Here is a 16,867-nt window from a genome sequence, read left to right as displayed (position 1 = left end):
GAAACTTAGTACCTTGCCCAATGACCAGTTACTGTCTTCAGCTTATTATTGATACATCAAACGTCTCATAATATTTACTCTCTCTACTGCCTTCAGATTGTCTTTGCTACATTTTTATCCTCAATTTTACTTCCTATTCATTTTTTCCCAGTACTCTAGAATTTTTTTGAAGCAAAGGAGGCATAAACTCTAAATTACTTCAACTTTATAAATGAAAACTGCTTTAGATGAGCCCCAAGGATTTTTTTTTTTTTTAAGAAATTTAGTGCAAGACAGTTGGAGTTGTCAGGGCTGCTGCACTGCACAGCTCCGAAAAGCACCATTCACTTCTCTATCATCCATGTGAAGAATGTTCCCTGTAGCGTACCACATACTGTTACCTCCTTTTGTGTGCAGGGCTACTTACGCTGTCTCTATGAGTAGAGACAGAGATATCTGTGGTTATGGTTTTCTAAGTGATAATTGCATAAAAGCAGTTTCTAGACACCCGAGGACTTACCATCCAGGAGAACATTATCTTTCTTACCCGAGCTGTGGTTTCCTGCTAGCAAGGTGGGGCTCACAGAGCATCTTCCCAGTCTACTGGTGACCACAGGTGGCCCAGGTGTTCCGTCCCATTCCTGAGCTTTGATCGGCTCTCTGGAGGAAGATGCCCCATGATGTCCTCTCTCTTTGCTGTCCAACTTTGGTATTGGTTCCGTGCTGTGGCTCCGAACTTTCAGCTCCTCTGTTGATTCTGTGTATTAACCAGAATTATATTCTGTTAAACAAGAGTCAAATCCTTCCCAGATTCCTTAAACATTAAAGAATGATTTTCTAAAATATTTTTAATATATTTTTGGAAACTTAGACTTGTGTTGAAGACTACATTTAAATAAAACAGGGACAGATCACATGGGTCTTTTTTCTGAGCTGTGCAGGTTATTATCAGCAGAAAATAATGATCTCTTCGGAAGTAGAGAACCTCAGTGAATATTCAGTATTCTTTAGTAAGTCTTCCCTTGTGCTAATCTTCAAGGAAACTTCATAAGGAGCACTTTACACTCCCTCTCTTTACTTTCTCATCTTCTCTTCATTCTGCTACCCACTGTGACATGAATTTAGCCCAACTACTCTACTAAAAGTGCCTTTGCTAAAATCACCTAGTGCCTTTTAGTTGGCAAATTAAGAAGACATTTTTAAGCCATTTGATTACTCTTTGATTACTCTCTTATTGATATCTTCAATTTTCTTGGCTTCACTGATGGGCCATCTTCCTGTGGTGTGCTCTCTAACACCATTTCTGTGTCATTCATACCTTTCCTTCCTCCAAGAGTCCCTTACATGTTGGTGGTCCCCAGGGTTCTAGCTTAGCCACTGTTCTCATTCTACATATATTCTTTCTGTGATTTCATCCTCCAGGATCCAACTAGCAATTGTCTGATGGCTAGTGATTTCTGAATAGTTTATCAGAAGTCTGGACCATTCTCCTGAGCTGTAGACTCATTTATCCAACTGCCTACTGGATGAATCCATCTGGATGCCCCTTAGATAACACAAATTTAACATTCACATACTGTACTGACACCATTTCTTACTCAACTAATGGTTCCTTCTGTCCTGCCAAACATCCAAGCTAGAAACGTATCTGTCTCTTTCTTTAACCGCTACCCTCCAAATCCATCAGTCTGCAAATTCTACAGATTTTATTTCTGAATATCTTGTTTTCCCTTCTGTTGCACTTTGTATCATGTCTACCTCAACTGTTCTGGTTCAAGCTCTAATCATCACCCTGAATTACTGCAACCTGCCTCCTTGACTCTGTCCTTGACTCCCCAAAATACAAGCTCCGTATACTGCCAAAGTGATCTGTTTAAAATGAAAATCTGATCCAGTGTTTTTTTCAGGGACTAGATGCAATAGCCATTCTTAAGGCATGTACAGAAGTGTTTAAAAGCATACATAGTTTGGGATTAACAGATGCACACTACTGTATATAAAATAGGTAACCAACAAGGACCTACTGTATAGCACAGGGAACTTTACTTAATATTTTGTAATAACCTATTAGGGAAAAGAATCTGAAAAAGAATATATATATATATATATATATATATATATATATATATATATATATATATATATATCACTTTGCTATACACCTAAAACTAACACAACATTGTAAATCAACTATACTTCAATTTAAAAAAAAATAGCCAATGGGAAACAATTTTTAAATAAAATCACTTCCTAATTAAAAAAAAAAAAGCACCTGTAGTAAATAAAGATGGTTTAGGAGTGATACCCACTTACTACATTCAGAACGATGTTATTTCAGAGAACTTATGTGATAGCCATTCTGTAATGCACATAGATAAGTGTTTAAAGACAAAAGCAAAAAAATGTAAATCTGTTCTTAATGTAACCCTGACTAAAATCCTTCCAGAAACCCACTGTTACCCACAGAAGTATGTCTAAGCTCCTTACAACCCACAAGATTCTCCACCATCTCACTCTTCCCTGCCTCTCTAACTTTTTTACTTCCTACCTGAACGTTGTATTCAAGAAGTATCAATAAATTGGCTGTAGCTTCCCTTTCTCCACTCCACTTCCAACAAAAACTTCCAACAAAAACAACACTGGATTCTACAGCTACCATCTCCTATATCACCTGCTCTGAATACCCTTACATCCTGTCCTTTAATTGGGAAACTCTTTCCTCAGTCAAGGTTACTCAATTTAAGTATCCTTGAAGCTTCCCATCCCATATATCCAGCCCATGTTGGGATAAAGTCATCTCTACACTGACATTGTCTTGTATCATTTTTCTGTGTACCTGTTCTTCTTAAAAGACCCGGAGTTCTTTAAAGGCAGGGTCTGAGTTTTGATTTTTGCTTTTTTCTCCACTTGGTGCCTCTAGCTCTTAGCATATTGCTCAGTAGGTATTTAACCAATTCATTTATGGAGTAGTTTTCCCAACTCCTCTGGCATCTTTCTGATGTGTGTAGAAAAGACAACATTCTTAATGGAACAAGAGGATCAAACCAGTGTTACAAATGTACTGAAGTGGCACAGAGCTAATAGTATTTTCAAAAATCTGGTTACCTAAAAATCACAAGTTGTAAAATTCACCAGGTAGAAAGTTTAATTCAAATAAAGATCTTTGAGAAAGACCATAGTGAAAAATTACAGAAATGGTTCAGAGAATCTGTATTTTGTTTTCTTTGCATGTAAGTTCAAACACTCATCATCTTCAAGCAGTGGATAAGACAGATGTCACACTTTGGTTCCCTATTATCTGAATCTGTGGGGCAGAGATAGTTTATAATATAGTAAGCAGCTGGGTGAGGGATCTGAGAGGCCCAGCTGGGAGCCTTGGCCATTGTGGCCATATGGCTGGTGGCCCATGACATTGAGCCCTTGGTTTCTCCACTTGGAGCTTCATTTTGCTTAACTACAAAATGGAGATAATACCAGCCCTGCTTAACTTTCCCAATTTAATTTGCAGGACCTAATAATATCCTACATTTTAAAATATTTTAAAAACAAAACAGGGCCCCACATGCAAAAAGTAGCATTCATTTAAAAAATTGTAGCAATTTGTCGTTTATGAATTTATTTATTCTTTCTACATTTGTTTTGGATAATCACTGAGAGACTGAAGATACAGATAGAAAATTGCCAGACCACATAGAAAAATAGAATTCTAGCTGATTATCTACAATAACCAGCCCAGAAAGCCAACCTACAATCTATAATTCAGACTTGTAGAAATTCAGACCACTATCTCTAGCAAACAATAACCTGTATAACAACTGGCCCAAAGCAGCCAGGATTTGATTAAAAACTGACAGCTTCCCCAGTTTTGGGCCCTGCTTTTAGCATAGGACCAACCAGAGAAAGTCAAATATGTTCCCCTGACCAACGACATAGGATGTCCTGCTTCTAGATAGGCTGCCTAAAGGTTCCCTCTGCCAACAGCCTCCACTGGGGGTGTAACTGAAGCCTTCCCTTTGTCCCTCTATAAAGCTTTCCCACTCTTCTCCCTGCCTTGAGTCTCTGCCAAATGTGGTGGGTGACCGCTTTGCTACGGCAAGGCCTGATGAAATAGCCCTGTGTGTTCTCATCTGTTTGCTCTTCGTTTATTTCCACATCGCTATGGTTCCTTCCAGCTCCCAGGTGCTATGCAGTTGTGTAAACACATGTCAAAAATATCGTTCTATGAGACAGAACTTAAACCAGGAGGGTAGTCCCATAAGAACAGTCTCAGAAAGATCCCTGGACCTGTATATAAGCTGAAGTCCCAGTTATACTGAAATCAAATATAAGTCAAAATATTTTAAACTAATACATTCCAGCAAATAATTATAGCAAGACAATTTAACCAACACTTACTTTTCTGTGCCCTGAGTCAAATGGAATAAAACCAGTATCAGAAAAGAACATTCTAGACTATTTCCAAGCTGTTTATCCACAGTTTCAAAGAAAATGTAGCTCTGGCTTCCAAATGTCACAGCGTCAGAACCTAATGACCCATCTGTTTCACCTCACGTTCTCTTCCAGATTTTAAACTAACCGTTGGGATGTTTGCCTTATTATCGACCTCTATGTTTTATTCCCACTGCCATCATTAAGCAGTTGCAATTTTTTTCTTCTCTCTCTCTCTCTCTCTCTCTCACACACACACACACACACACACACACAGAGTCTTCTACGACTGGTATTGAAATTAACCAAACTAAAAAAAATGCTCTAATTTAACACTGGGTCCAATACTGTTCCTGCAGGTTCGGACACTATTTTAAATATGAAAGGCTGAGGATGTTGAAGTCTCCCCACCAACCTCAGTTTCTTTGTTCTCATTCAAATTATTCACATACACACACCAGGGGAGTGTCATTTAGGTCTCAAATCTCAACTAAATAAAAGTTCAATACAGCTTTAGGAACAAAAAGGAGTCTTTTTTTTTTTTTTTTTTTCTTTCTTTGTTTTCAAGTCCCAGAGGTTAGCCTTCAGTGAATTTTGGCAGGTATATTTAGAGAAACCTGAACAAAAGGTTTGCAGAAATCATGCTATTCAGACTTGTGCCCATGTACCTTCACATCCTAAATAGAAGGAAGAGCTGAAAAATCTGTAAGAAAATCATAAATGTATTATTGAACATTTTATTGGGGAATCAACCAGGTATCCCATGGATATTCAAGAAGAGCTTCCTACAAAATTCATTTTCTAATTAAAATAAATACAAAAAACTTTAAAATAGCTGTTGAAAAGAGACCAATGGAAAGTGGACAATTAAACTAAGAAATTCATACAATAAGACATATTGAAAGCTCAGAGAAATCTATTCAGAGGAATAAGGATGTGTTTATCCATATCCATATATCTCAATGTTTTCCTAAAGCCTGTTGAAAACAAAAATTGATTTTAGTAAAAACTTTCCTGAACAAGATCAATCTTAGGTACCATGGTACGTTTTTCTTTTTAAACATTTTTATTGGAGTATAATTGCTTTACAATGTTGTGTTAGTTTCTGCTGTATAACAAAGTGAATCAGCACTACTTACAATAGCCAGGACATGGAAGCGACCATGGTACTTTTTTACGTGGAAACTAAGTTCTTTCAATGTCCACAGTTAAGCCCCAGTATGTAGCACTGAGCCAACTACGAAGAAGTTGCTCATCCTCTACCATGGCGTGTTGACTATTGATCTAAAATCTGATTCTCACATTGAAATCTGATCTTGCTATGAAAAAAGCATATATTATTGTATTGCATTTGTCTTTCATATTGTGCATTTTACATATCACTGTCTTAAACTTTTTACAGTGTTTCGGTTGAAGATGGATAAGTAAGGATAAGAGACCAGGAGTCATCCTTTTATGACCAACATATTCTCTACAGGATGCCAATACATCACACTTCATGCTGTGAAGTCCCTTCTCAAAGTTTTCCCATTTCCTGCTGCTTATGCTGTCTGTGAGTCTGTATTTGTCTCTCCAGCTTCTAACTCATTCCTCTCTCTCTCCGTTCCTGCCCTGGGCCACCTACAATCACTTGGCTCTCCAGGTGGGTGTCACAGCTTTCACCATCAGATCTGCTGCCCACCAGATATTGACTTTTCCCAGAGTCTTTGATTCACTCTTCCTCATCAACATTCACTCTCTCAACAATGAAACAGTACTGAGGACACTTATAAATCTCCATGACCTAAAAATCCCTCCCAAGTTCTAGAGACAAAGAAAACAATTTGCAGTGACGGACCGTTACATATGGCTGTCTGGGGAACTACAACCGATTAAAAATGTTTTATCCTCTCTCCAAAGTGGTTCTTTTTTTTTTGGCTGGAAAGATCATGTAATTACTGATTTATATGTCTGGTCTCCCCACCAGACCATAAGATTCTTAAGACTAAAGACTTCATCTTTCATGTTGGTACTTAATACCTGATATCAGTGAAAATCAACTGAATGAATGCATCATCCCTGCTTCTTCACTCAGGACAGTGAGCTTATTAGCTTTTACCCCTGAATGTAACCTTATCTTAGGCCATGACTCACAGCCTTCCCTCCAACCTTTCCAATCTCACCCAGAACATGGACCATGGCATGAACCAATAACCCTCACTGACAAACATAAGCTAATTACTGTAGCCAAAATTATTTTTTTGTTAACCCACACATGTTTCTAATTGACTTGCGAATGACAGACCAGAAAACAAGTGATCTACCTGGGAAAATTAGTATTATTTGGAAATATGAGCAGTAACACTGTTTTCTTGGGGGACATAAGACTGCATTCTCCTTTCTTCTTTTTTTTTGCAATATTTAAAAGGATTAATTTACCTTGTCATTTAATTGCTTCTATGAACATCCACATGATTCAGATGACTTTTAGACAAGAGGCTTTTATATTTGTGGTTTGTGACTGCTGTTGTACTAAAAATTTCACACTTTCACATAGGGGTCCCTTGGTTACAAAATGTGGACTTAATTGTGCCTGGCAATATGGGGACCAAAGCTCATGTTGCTGATGAGAATTCGAACTTCCTACGGATGTAAAGAATGCTTCAGAATTGTCCCCTCATATCAGTATAATCATCAAGATCAAAGTCTCTCTATTCTACTCCAACTGCTGAACCATGGAAATAATGAAAGGCGATCAAGGCAGATTAATTAGGCAGAAAAGACAACACATTTGAACTCTAATGGAGGCACTGCGCTAAATTGCGTTATCAGATGGGTATTAGAGCTGAAAGAGACCTCGGAAATCCCAGTCACAGCAGCTCATGGAAAGCAAGGTGTGAGTGTATGTAATTGCTGATGGTCCGCCTGCCTTTGGGAGGGTAGCCCCAGGAAGGGGGAGTTCCCATCTCATGGGAAAGCTGGACACAACTGAGAGCATATTTAATTGCTGGAAGGCTTTTACACTGTGCTCAAGTTGGTCTCCCTCCAAGCACCACTATTTGTTGGTTGTTGGTCGTCCTGTTTCTGGAACTACTAAGAGAACTAGTCTAATTCTGTTTTTAAGTAAACACCCTTTAGAATCCAGAGTGAGGGAGTCTATCTCCCCTTGGTCGTGTCATCTTCAGAATACAAATCTAGAACTCTCTCTCTCCTGGTCACCCTGGCCTGGGCAATAATCACATGGGATGGTGTCTTTTAAAACTGCGGTGTCTAGAGCTGATCAGAGCCAGACAGCCTGACATGGCTTACCTACGAGTCGAGGTGGCGCTGGGGTCCTCCCCTTGCACTTCCATTATTCCACCTCCCGAGTCCCCAGAGAAAAGAGGGCAAAGGCTCCCCTGACTGCACAATGAAAGGGCACCAGGGAGCAGGGGCAATTTTTAAATTTTTTATGATTGCTTCTCTCATGTGAACTTTGTCATTTGGGGTCAGTTATGTCAATTCCAACATCTAAGGGATGCCTTCTCTTCAAATATATATAGAGAAAGAACAATAGCTCAGGTATCTAGAGATTCCATGGTTTTAAAGAAAATCAGAAAGAAAATCCAGGTTTGTGTTAAGAAGGCAAATAAAGTAAAACCTTGGTTTTAATAAAATAGATGAGGTACATTATTTAATAAAATAATAAAACAGATTAGGCACATGGAAGTAGGATAGACTTTGCAAAGAATCCTAATCATTTGACACATTTAAAAACAGCTCAGAGCTTTTACACAACTTGCTCAAGGTCACACAAACGACAATTAGTAAGAACCTGACAAAGGTTTCCTGACCACAACCCAGCAGGTAACTCTCACCCTAAGACATAGGAACTCACATGCTGACTTATATTCAAAAGTTATTTTTTCATGGTTGCAAAGGATGACGCTTATTCATAGGGCAGAAAAATAAATAGAATTTTAAAGGCCATGTTTGGCCTTCAAAAACTCTCAACCAAATGTCCACATGATTTAACTACTCGCTTTTTTCAAGAGATTTTCTCTACCTAAAAAACCTTCACTGAAGCCATCAGGCATATCTCAAATGTTGACATATTTTAGTAACACTTTCTTTAAGAAATTCTAGTATTGCAGGGTGATGAGAGACAATTTTCTCAAAGAACGCAATCTATGTTTTTGTTTGTTCTCGTAAGGCAGAAGCCAAGAGGACTTGTGGGCAAAGACTAGTTAGATGCTGACCAAACTTTGTTTGTTCTCTCTGAGCATCTAGAAAAATCATACTTCCCAGTATTCCTTGCAGTCAGGAAGAGCCATGCAACTGATTTCTGTTCATTAGAATGTGAGTGGAAGTGATGTATGCCACCTCCAAGTTTGATCCTAAAACTTCCCACAAGACCTCATCCTCTTGCATCCCCCTCCCGCTGGTTGGGATTTTCTGAGGTCCTAGATGCTGGAAAAGCCATCAGATGGAAAATCCCCAATAACTAAGGGGGAGAATAGCCTATTTTCCACTGAGCCCATTAATTCATTGTCACATGTCTGTGACATATATGGTGGCCTGTGACATGAACAAGATATAAGTTGTATTCTATTAAGCCACTGAGGTTGTGGAGTTGTTTGCTATAGCAGTTGGACTACACTACTACAGATTTCAATAGATAGTATTTCTCATTTTCTCTTCTGTAAAATATATTCTAAATATAAAATCCTTGGTAATTCCCTGATGGCTCAGTGGTTAGGACTCAGCGCTTTCATTGCTGGTGCCCGGGTGCAATCCTTGGTTGGGGAAATAAGATCCTGCAAGTCCCACATGGCACGGCCAAAAAATAATAATAATAATAAATAAATAAATAAATAAATAAATAAATAAATAAATAAATATAAAATCCTTGAGTTTCTAATGAGGACAACATTTGTATTGGCATACTGACAGATAAAAGAAGGGCAGAGAGGTAAGTTCCATTGCCAAATATGGTAAAGGAATTCAGCAAGCAATGCTTCTCTCTTAGCTCTAGTTATAATAAAAACACTTTACAAAACTGATAAATACATCTTTATTGAGTATGCAATAGATATTTTAAACACTATGGCTTCAGTAAGTATGTGCTGAATGTACAAGTGGATGAGCATCTGAAATCATCATTCAAATAGCTTATATATTTTATTGATATTAATTTGAATGAAGATGTCATCCAATTTTTTTCCAAATAGTTTTTCATCCAAAAGAGTAGCAAAGAACAAAATCTCTAAGAAATAATTTAAAAAATAAGATTATTTTTTAAATATTCACAAAGAAAATATTGACCATTTCTTCAACATAAAAATAATTTAGATATAATAGATATATTTAGAAAAAATTTCTAAATAAATTAAAATATTTTTCTCAGAACTATCAAAGCAGTAAACCATTGTGGAATGGGGTTGAGATGATCTGGAAGCCATTCTCAGGTCAGTTCAGTAAAACAACTCTCTTGAGCCTTGGTTTTCTCAGATAAAATTATAGATTTGAAATAAATTATTTCTAAGTATCCTTCTAAGTCTAAAATTTTATACCTCTATGATACTAAAGTTCCTATTAAAAGCAAAATAGTTCATGAGGTTTCAATAATACCATTATATCTGTTCTAAAATATTTATTTCCACTTTATATTTCAGTGTTTTACATTCTTGAAGGTGATTTTTGTAGTTTAATAATTCCTCTTCCAAACAAAACACAGTAAACTATAAAATAAATAAGAGAAAGTGAGCTCTTAAAAAGCACCAATGATTTGTTTAGGATCATCAGCAATCCCAGAATCCAATTTTTTTTCTTAACACTTGATTAGAAGAAAATAAGGGTCTTGGTATAAAAAAATACAGATAATACCCTCAATGTTTTCCCTTGTCAGTAAAAGGAAAGTGAATGGTTCCTAGTCACTACTGGAAAGGCGGGAATGCCAGTTACAAACAATGTCTTATAACACCAGCAACAGCGTTTTGAATTAAGCTTCTATGTAATCAGTGCCTACAATAGGTCAGAGGCTGCACTAGACTCTTTACAAATAATATTATCAATCCTTCCCAGGCAGGTATGATGATTTCCTCTACTGCTAAGGAAAAATGAGGGTCGGTCCTCTTGGTAAATAAACTCCCCAAGGCCAGTTGGTGGTAGACAATTGGAGGAATCAGGATTTGAACTTGGGTCTCTCTGAACAAACAGCCACAGCAGTGAGGCTTTGTTTTGTTTGGTTTCCTTTTGTTTGGATTCGTATAAGGAGAATTATTTACCTTGTTTAAAAAGAATCAATAACTTTCTTTTTAGAAATGCGAAGATTGTAGAAACAGGAAATTCATATGATGAGATTTGGGAGAAATCAATTGTCAATCTAAATAGTGTAAATTACAAACAACTCAGCTTCTGTGACACATCAACATACAAATTATAAAGAAGTTCACAGTAGTTTTCAGATGGGAAGTAGATTGGATTAATACTCCTGCAGCATACTGTATAATCCAAACCATAGGTATCAAGAGATATTTATCAGTAACACTGAAACAAGTCAGAAAAACCAAGAAAGTGCATTTTCTAAGACTGGTTTGAGCAGTTCACTTGAAAATATTCTTTTGGATTGCTTTGAAAAAATAAATGGCCGGTGAAGAAAACTATATATTTTTTCCTTATTGTATTCAATTAATGATAGAATGTACATGCCTCACTCCACCTGTGTAAACATCTTGTAGGCCAGGCACTGCTGACAGTAAGAGAATAGGACAGTCAACTAAAACACCATGACATCTACTCACATGGGGCTCCTACTCTAAGAAAGAGAGAAAACAATTACATGAACTAATACAGTCAGTATTTGAGCTCTGATAAAAACAAGGAGAGATGGTGGAGTATAGTGAAAGGGTCTAACAGCTCATATTCCTAGTAGAGCAGTCAAGAAATCTGGATTGAATAGTGATTCAACAAGTGACAAAGGGGAAGCTGAGGATGGGCTCGATGAGTTTTGCAGCCCGGGAAAACTAACTGTTCAATGCACACACAAGTTGGAAGAGAGAAAGAAGGTCTGCCCAGCTACAGCAGAGAGAGGAAGAGGAGGGAGGTACCAAGTGAGGTGGAGAGATAGAGCTGGGTCAGATAAACAAGGTCTCTTTGGGGCAAGGGCTTCATTGCAAATTCTGAGAGCAAGGGAAAGTAATTGAATGTTTTTTACAGCGATAGACCAAAAAAAATATATTAAGACTTTTACACTGTAGTTGCAGCGTAGAGAAGGAACTGATGTCTAGTCTTATAAGTATTGGGTTGGCCAAAAAATTCGTTCAATTTTAAGTAAAAATAAAAGACACATTTTCATTTTCACGAAGAACTTTATTGAACAATGTGTTCACTAACCAAATGAACGATTTGGCCAACCCAATACTTCTTTGTCCTTGATAAAAAATCTGAAGAGAGAAATGCGTGGAAATGAGGGTTTTGACTGGTTCTTTCCAGACTTTGCCTAATGGAGTGATATAATGTTCCCCCAGCCTATATTTCATTTCCATCCACAATATATTCTAAAACCTTGCTTCCAGTCCAGCTCCGTCTTTTTCTGCATCCCAAGCCCAACCAGCTTGCTGAAACCTCCAAGTCTATCAATTAATGTGTTCATATAGGTGAAAGGCAAATTCTGCATGGCATAAACACCTACAACTCTTAACGGACTATAGGTATTATTAACAAAATGCTTTTACAGTTGAATAAGTTGGGAAAATTCTGGACTACACAAAGTTAAACAGCCTTGTTCTGTTTTCTTCAAGTCTTTAACAAACTTTTGTACATTGTGCCTGTCTAGGAGGTTGATATAATCTGCAGTTTCTTGAACTTATTCTCTAGGGCATTTGTTCGTTTGCTTGTTTGTTTCTCCCTATTCCAAGAAAAATCTCATGACTTCTATAGCTACACAGAATGTACTCTGGAAAATGAATGGGTGGCCCCCTGACAGCCTGTTGCTAGTAGAGATGAGGCTGGAATTCAGACTCAGTAACATAGTTTTGGAGAAAAAAATAAAACCCTGGTATGTAGTTGAAATTTCCAGTTATTTACTTTTTCCTTCTCACTGTTATGAACCTGGACTGTGCCGTCCCCCTGACCCCAATTCATTTGTTGAAGCTTTAATATTGAATGTGACTGTCTTTGGAGATATAGCCTTTAAATAGGTAATTAAGGTTAATGAGGTCGTAAGGGTGGGATCCTAATCCAATATGACTGGTATCCTACTCATAAGAAGAGGAAGAGACACCAAGGATGCACACCCACCAGGAAAAAGCCATGAGAGGACACAGTCAGAAGGCAGTGTCTGCAAGCCAAGGAGAGAGGCCTCAGGAGAAACCAAACCTCGTGATACCTTGATCTTTGAATTCCAGCCTCTAGAACTGTGAGAAATAAAATTTTTATTGTTTAAGCCACTCAGTCTGTAGTATTTTGCTTTGGTAGCCCTAGCAGACTAACATACAACTGTACATAAAACATTAATCTAGTTCTGCTACTCTTTAGATTTTAATTAAGGTAAGGAGAAATATGAAGAAATGAGTGGAGGAAAACAGATGTTTGTTGACTAACTGTTCTGTGATTACAAAATTCTCATTTGACTGATGAAGAAACCAATACATGCTGGTGAACAATAAAGCCAAGATGTGACTCCCAATTTGCCTGACTCTGTCTTGACTCCAGTATGCCACATTTTCTTTCTGAAATCCTATTTCTTTATTTTTAAAATGTGAGTATCATACAATATAAGATCACTCTTAAGGACATTTCCAAATCTCAAATACTATGATGTTATTTACATTTTATATGATTGAGTTTCATATCTTTTATTTGGAGCAAATTTAAATAAAGACAGTGTCACCCTTAGCCCTAGGCAACCTGGGCCCCTGTCCTGGGCACTGCACTTTGGAGATTCTCATTCTGATTCTCCTCCTGATGCACCCTCACCATGGGGCAAGGAGTCTAGGAGGCCAAGAGCCTGTGTCCATCCAGAGCCTGCATCCTCTCCTTCTAGACCTTTCCTCATACACCCTGAACCCCAGATCTTCCTGTGTTAATAGTCCCAAGCTGGTTTCCAGGCTCTTTCCTTGAGTCTGTCTTCCCCCAGACTGATCCTAACAACCAACTCCCAGCCTGACAAAATAGCACAAGCAAATACTTTAAACAAAGGGTAGAGACGAACGATGTTTCAGGTTCTACAATACATTCAGACTGTCTAGAAAAAAGGCTTTATATTAGAAAAGAATGGGACCTGAATTTACATAGAAAGGGGAAAACAAATGAAGGAGGGTTTTGATTGACAGGCTTCAGAGTTTGTACTTATTTTTGAGGAGTAGAGTATGGTGATGTCATCAGTATTAAAGGAAGATTCTCCCAGGAGAAGTGTGCAAGAACCAGGAGGACAAAGTGTAAGGAGTCATCCCAAGCCAGTGGCTTATTATCAGCACCATCTTATCTCTGGGCATATGAAATCCCCAGAACTCCTGATATCACTACCTTAACATTCTGATGTCATCAACTTCTTAAACATCCTTTTCACTGTATCCTACAGACATAGATACAAAGGTGCAGAAATATAAAATATTTAGTTGCATGACTTTTTGTAAACAATTTTTAGTGTTTACATCCAATGCAGATGAACCTGTGACTATCGACCAGATGAAGATCATTTTTTTTTTTTTGGGGGAATTCAGTATCTATCATCTGTTCAATGACAAGATAATCATTTTTTATTAACCAACCTCATTGTCTGGTCTTAATCTGTTGTCAAGATTTAGAGAGAGAAATATCAGACAAGGTTACATTGAGGTTTCATTAAATAACTTCCCTGAACCCAGAGTCAACTCTCTGCATATTAAAAATGGAACATAATTAGGGAAAGTGTCCTTATTGTTCGACAATCCTTTTTACTTCAAAATAGTGCATAAAATGCAAATGTCTCCCTATAATTTAGCACATTAAATATTTATGCCCACAGCTCTCTACAGCCCCCATAATGCCAATGGTGGCCTTTTTGTTTTTCTTTCCCATTTAAAATGACAGGACTGCAGCTCATCTTACCTCCCCCTGCCTCTAGTTCTTCACGTATTTGATAGAGAAGCTACCAATAAAAATCTCTTAGTGGGACAAAAAGAATACTAAAATACTTGACAATTCTAAAATAAAGAGTTTTAGGGTTATAAAATCTTTAAACCTGGATCAGTCACACATTTTTGGCTTAGGATGTTTTAAGATATCTACATTTTTTGACAAATTCCGAAATCATATGCAAACAATTATAGAAGACCTGACACTAGTGTCATGCTTAAGTAGGACACAAGGCAGCAAATTAACATAAAGCTAACAATCTAAAAAAGAATCTTCTTGAAGAAAGGAGGCTGTAGGGACATGAACATATGTGAGCTTTACATTCTTCTCCTCCTACTGTGCCAGTCACAGTAATACTGAATAGAGACTGGCATAGTACAAAGATGTCTGGATTTAATTATTTGGGAAACTTGACCCTGGTAATGGTTCTGACATCATCCAGGTGACATTTGGGTATGTTGTTTTACTTTCTCTGCTTCTGTGTACTCATGTCTAAAGGGATTTAGACCATAGCATCTCTAAGATGCTTTTTGGATCTGAGATTCTATGGAAAAAAAAGAAGAGGCCAAAACTTAAAATCTTACACTTTGTTTCCTCAGTTTAAAGTGAAATGGGATTCATGTGCACCTAAATACATTACAGAAATGTTATTTGATGAAAGTGGCCCACTACTGAAGGACAATGTTCTTAAAGCTATAATTTTGGCCTGCTTTAAAGGGATTTTCAAACTAATTAATGATAGCTTAGCATAGGACAGAAGAGGGGTGGTTTTACATACAAAATATCCTTAGGTGCTGTGGACAACATGAATAATCTCACAGCCAAAATGCAGAAGAAATGATGTCAAGTCCGAGGAGAAGTAACAATTGTATGCACAGAATAAAGAAACCATGGCTATAATTTTGAGTTGCCCTTTTATGAGATATTCAAGAGGATTTGGCTTCATGAGCAGAACCACTGCTTACTAAGGCCACTGGGAGAAAGCAGACCAATTATCTACTGGATGCAAGGAACCCAAATTAACTTTTTCTTCTATAGGAAACAAAAATGTGGAATTCTATTGATGCCTTTACCATTTGTTTCTATCTATTTTTTAAATGGTTATGTCAAAATAACCCTTTGAACAATAGGAAAGAAAGAATGACTACAAAGATCCAAGTAATACTCTTGTTACCAGACGTATAAAGACTGGGAGGACTTTTGTAATGTAGAACATTTTTATGTGTCCTCAAGACTGAGTTAATGTGCACAGGAAATTACTATTAGACGTTTGGGATCAAAACTGAAGTTCCTGTTGCGTGGGTTATTGTCACATTTTTACAGAAATGGCCTGGATGTTGTTGGAGGATATAAAATCAGTACTAATAATGCAGTGCATGGATTCATACCAGCAATTTGGAAACCAAGTGCAAAGGGTTCATACCTCTTAATGCCACCATCTGGGAAGTCCCAGCCACAGCATTTTACAGTGTAAACGGAGTCATCTTTGTGTTATGAGACCCTGGGTACCAGTTTGGACTTAGCCCCTAATTAACTGTGGGGCCTTGAGCAAATCACTTTCCCCTTCTGAGCCTTTATTTGCTTATCTGTAAATGAGGCACCTGGACTCAAGGATTATCAGGTTTAGGATTCTATTGATAAGTACCAGAATACATTCTATACTAGAGGTTCCTGTCCTAACTGCATGTTGGAAACTCTTGGAGAGACTTCAGAAAGTATCCATGCCTGGACCACAATTAAATTAGATCACTGAGGGTGGGGCTGAGACACTAGTCATTTTTAAAAGCTCCCCAAGAGTTTCTAAAGTAAAGTTGGGGTACAAAACCACTGTTCTATAATTAATGTAATGTTTTTTTAGCAATATTTAACATAATTTTCATTATTCTTTTTGTAGACTGGCACGGTCCTTTATTCCCCCAGTTCTCCCTGTTTTAGCTAAAAGCATTTTAATTATCCTTCTTTACCCAAGAGAAAGGAAAAAGAGCCGGAAAAAAAGACACAAATCTATTTTATATTTATTAGAATTCTTTGAAAAAAATTTTGTAGGTGGAGGAGAAAAATATTTGATCACATCAAGTTTTAAGATGATCCCCATCATATTTTCTTCTTTCTTTATTCCTTCCTTCCTTCCTCCCTCCCTCCTTCCCTCTATCTTTCTTTCTTTCTTTCTTTCTTTCTTTCAGTTATGATTATTCCCCATCTTCAAAAATAAGGAAAGATGAAACTGCCAAAGCTAAAAACACATAAAAGCAACCAGTGAGTGGGTGAGAATTTGTTGTTGAATTTTTATTCTTTTACTTCACTTTTTCAGCTAGGCTGCCTTTTAAATGATAAGGAAACCAGCAATTTAAGGAAGATAACTAACTTATTTATATGACCTGCA

At 37.4% G+C, this 16,867-nt stretch overlaps 1 protein-coding gene across 1 annotated transcript in view; it reads right to left on the bottom strand.

Annotated features, from left to right (window-relative positions):
• The window catches only part of NYAP2 (neuronal tyrosine-phosphorylated phosphoinositide-3-kinase adaptor 2), a 242,488-nt gene that overhangs the window by 70,988 nt on the left and 154,633 nt on the right, over positions 1–16,867 (bottom strand). The window contains exon 4 of the mRNA XM_036858738.1: positions 527–736. Coding sequence (XP_036714633.1) covers positions 527–736 — 210 coding nt within the window. The remainder of the gene's footprint in view (positions 1–526; positions 737–16,867) is intronic.

This window comes from Balaenoptera musculus, chromosome 7, assembly GCF_009873245.2.
Source record: "Balaenoptera musculus isolate JJ_BM4_2016_0621 chromosome 7, mBalMus1.pri.v3, whole genome shotgun sequence".
Taxonomy (NCBI): Eukaryota; Metazoa; Chordata; class Mammalia; order Artiodactyla; family Balaenopteridae; genus Balaenoptera; species Balaenoptera musculus.
Note: the sequence above shows the minus strand (reverse complement) of the source record. Positions and strands in the feature narration are given on the sequence as shown.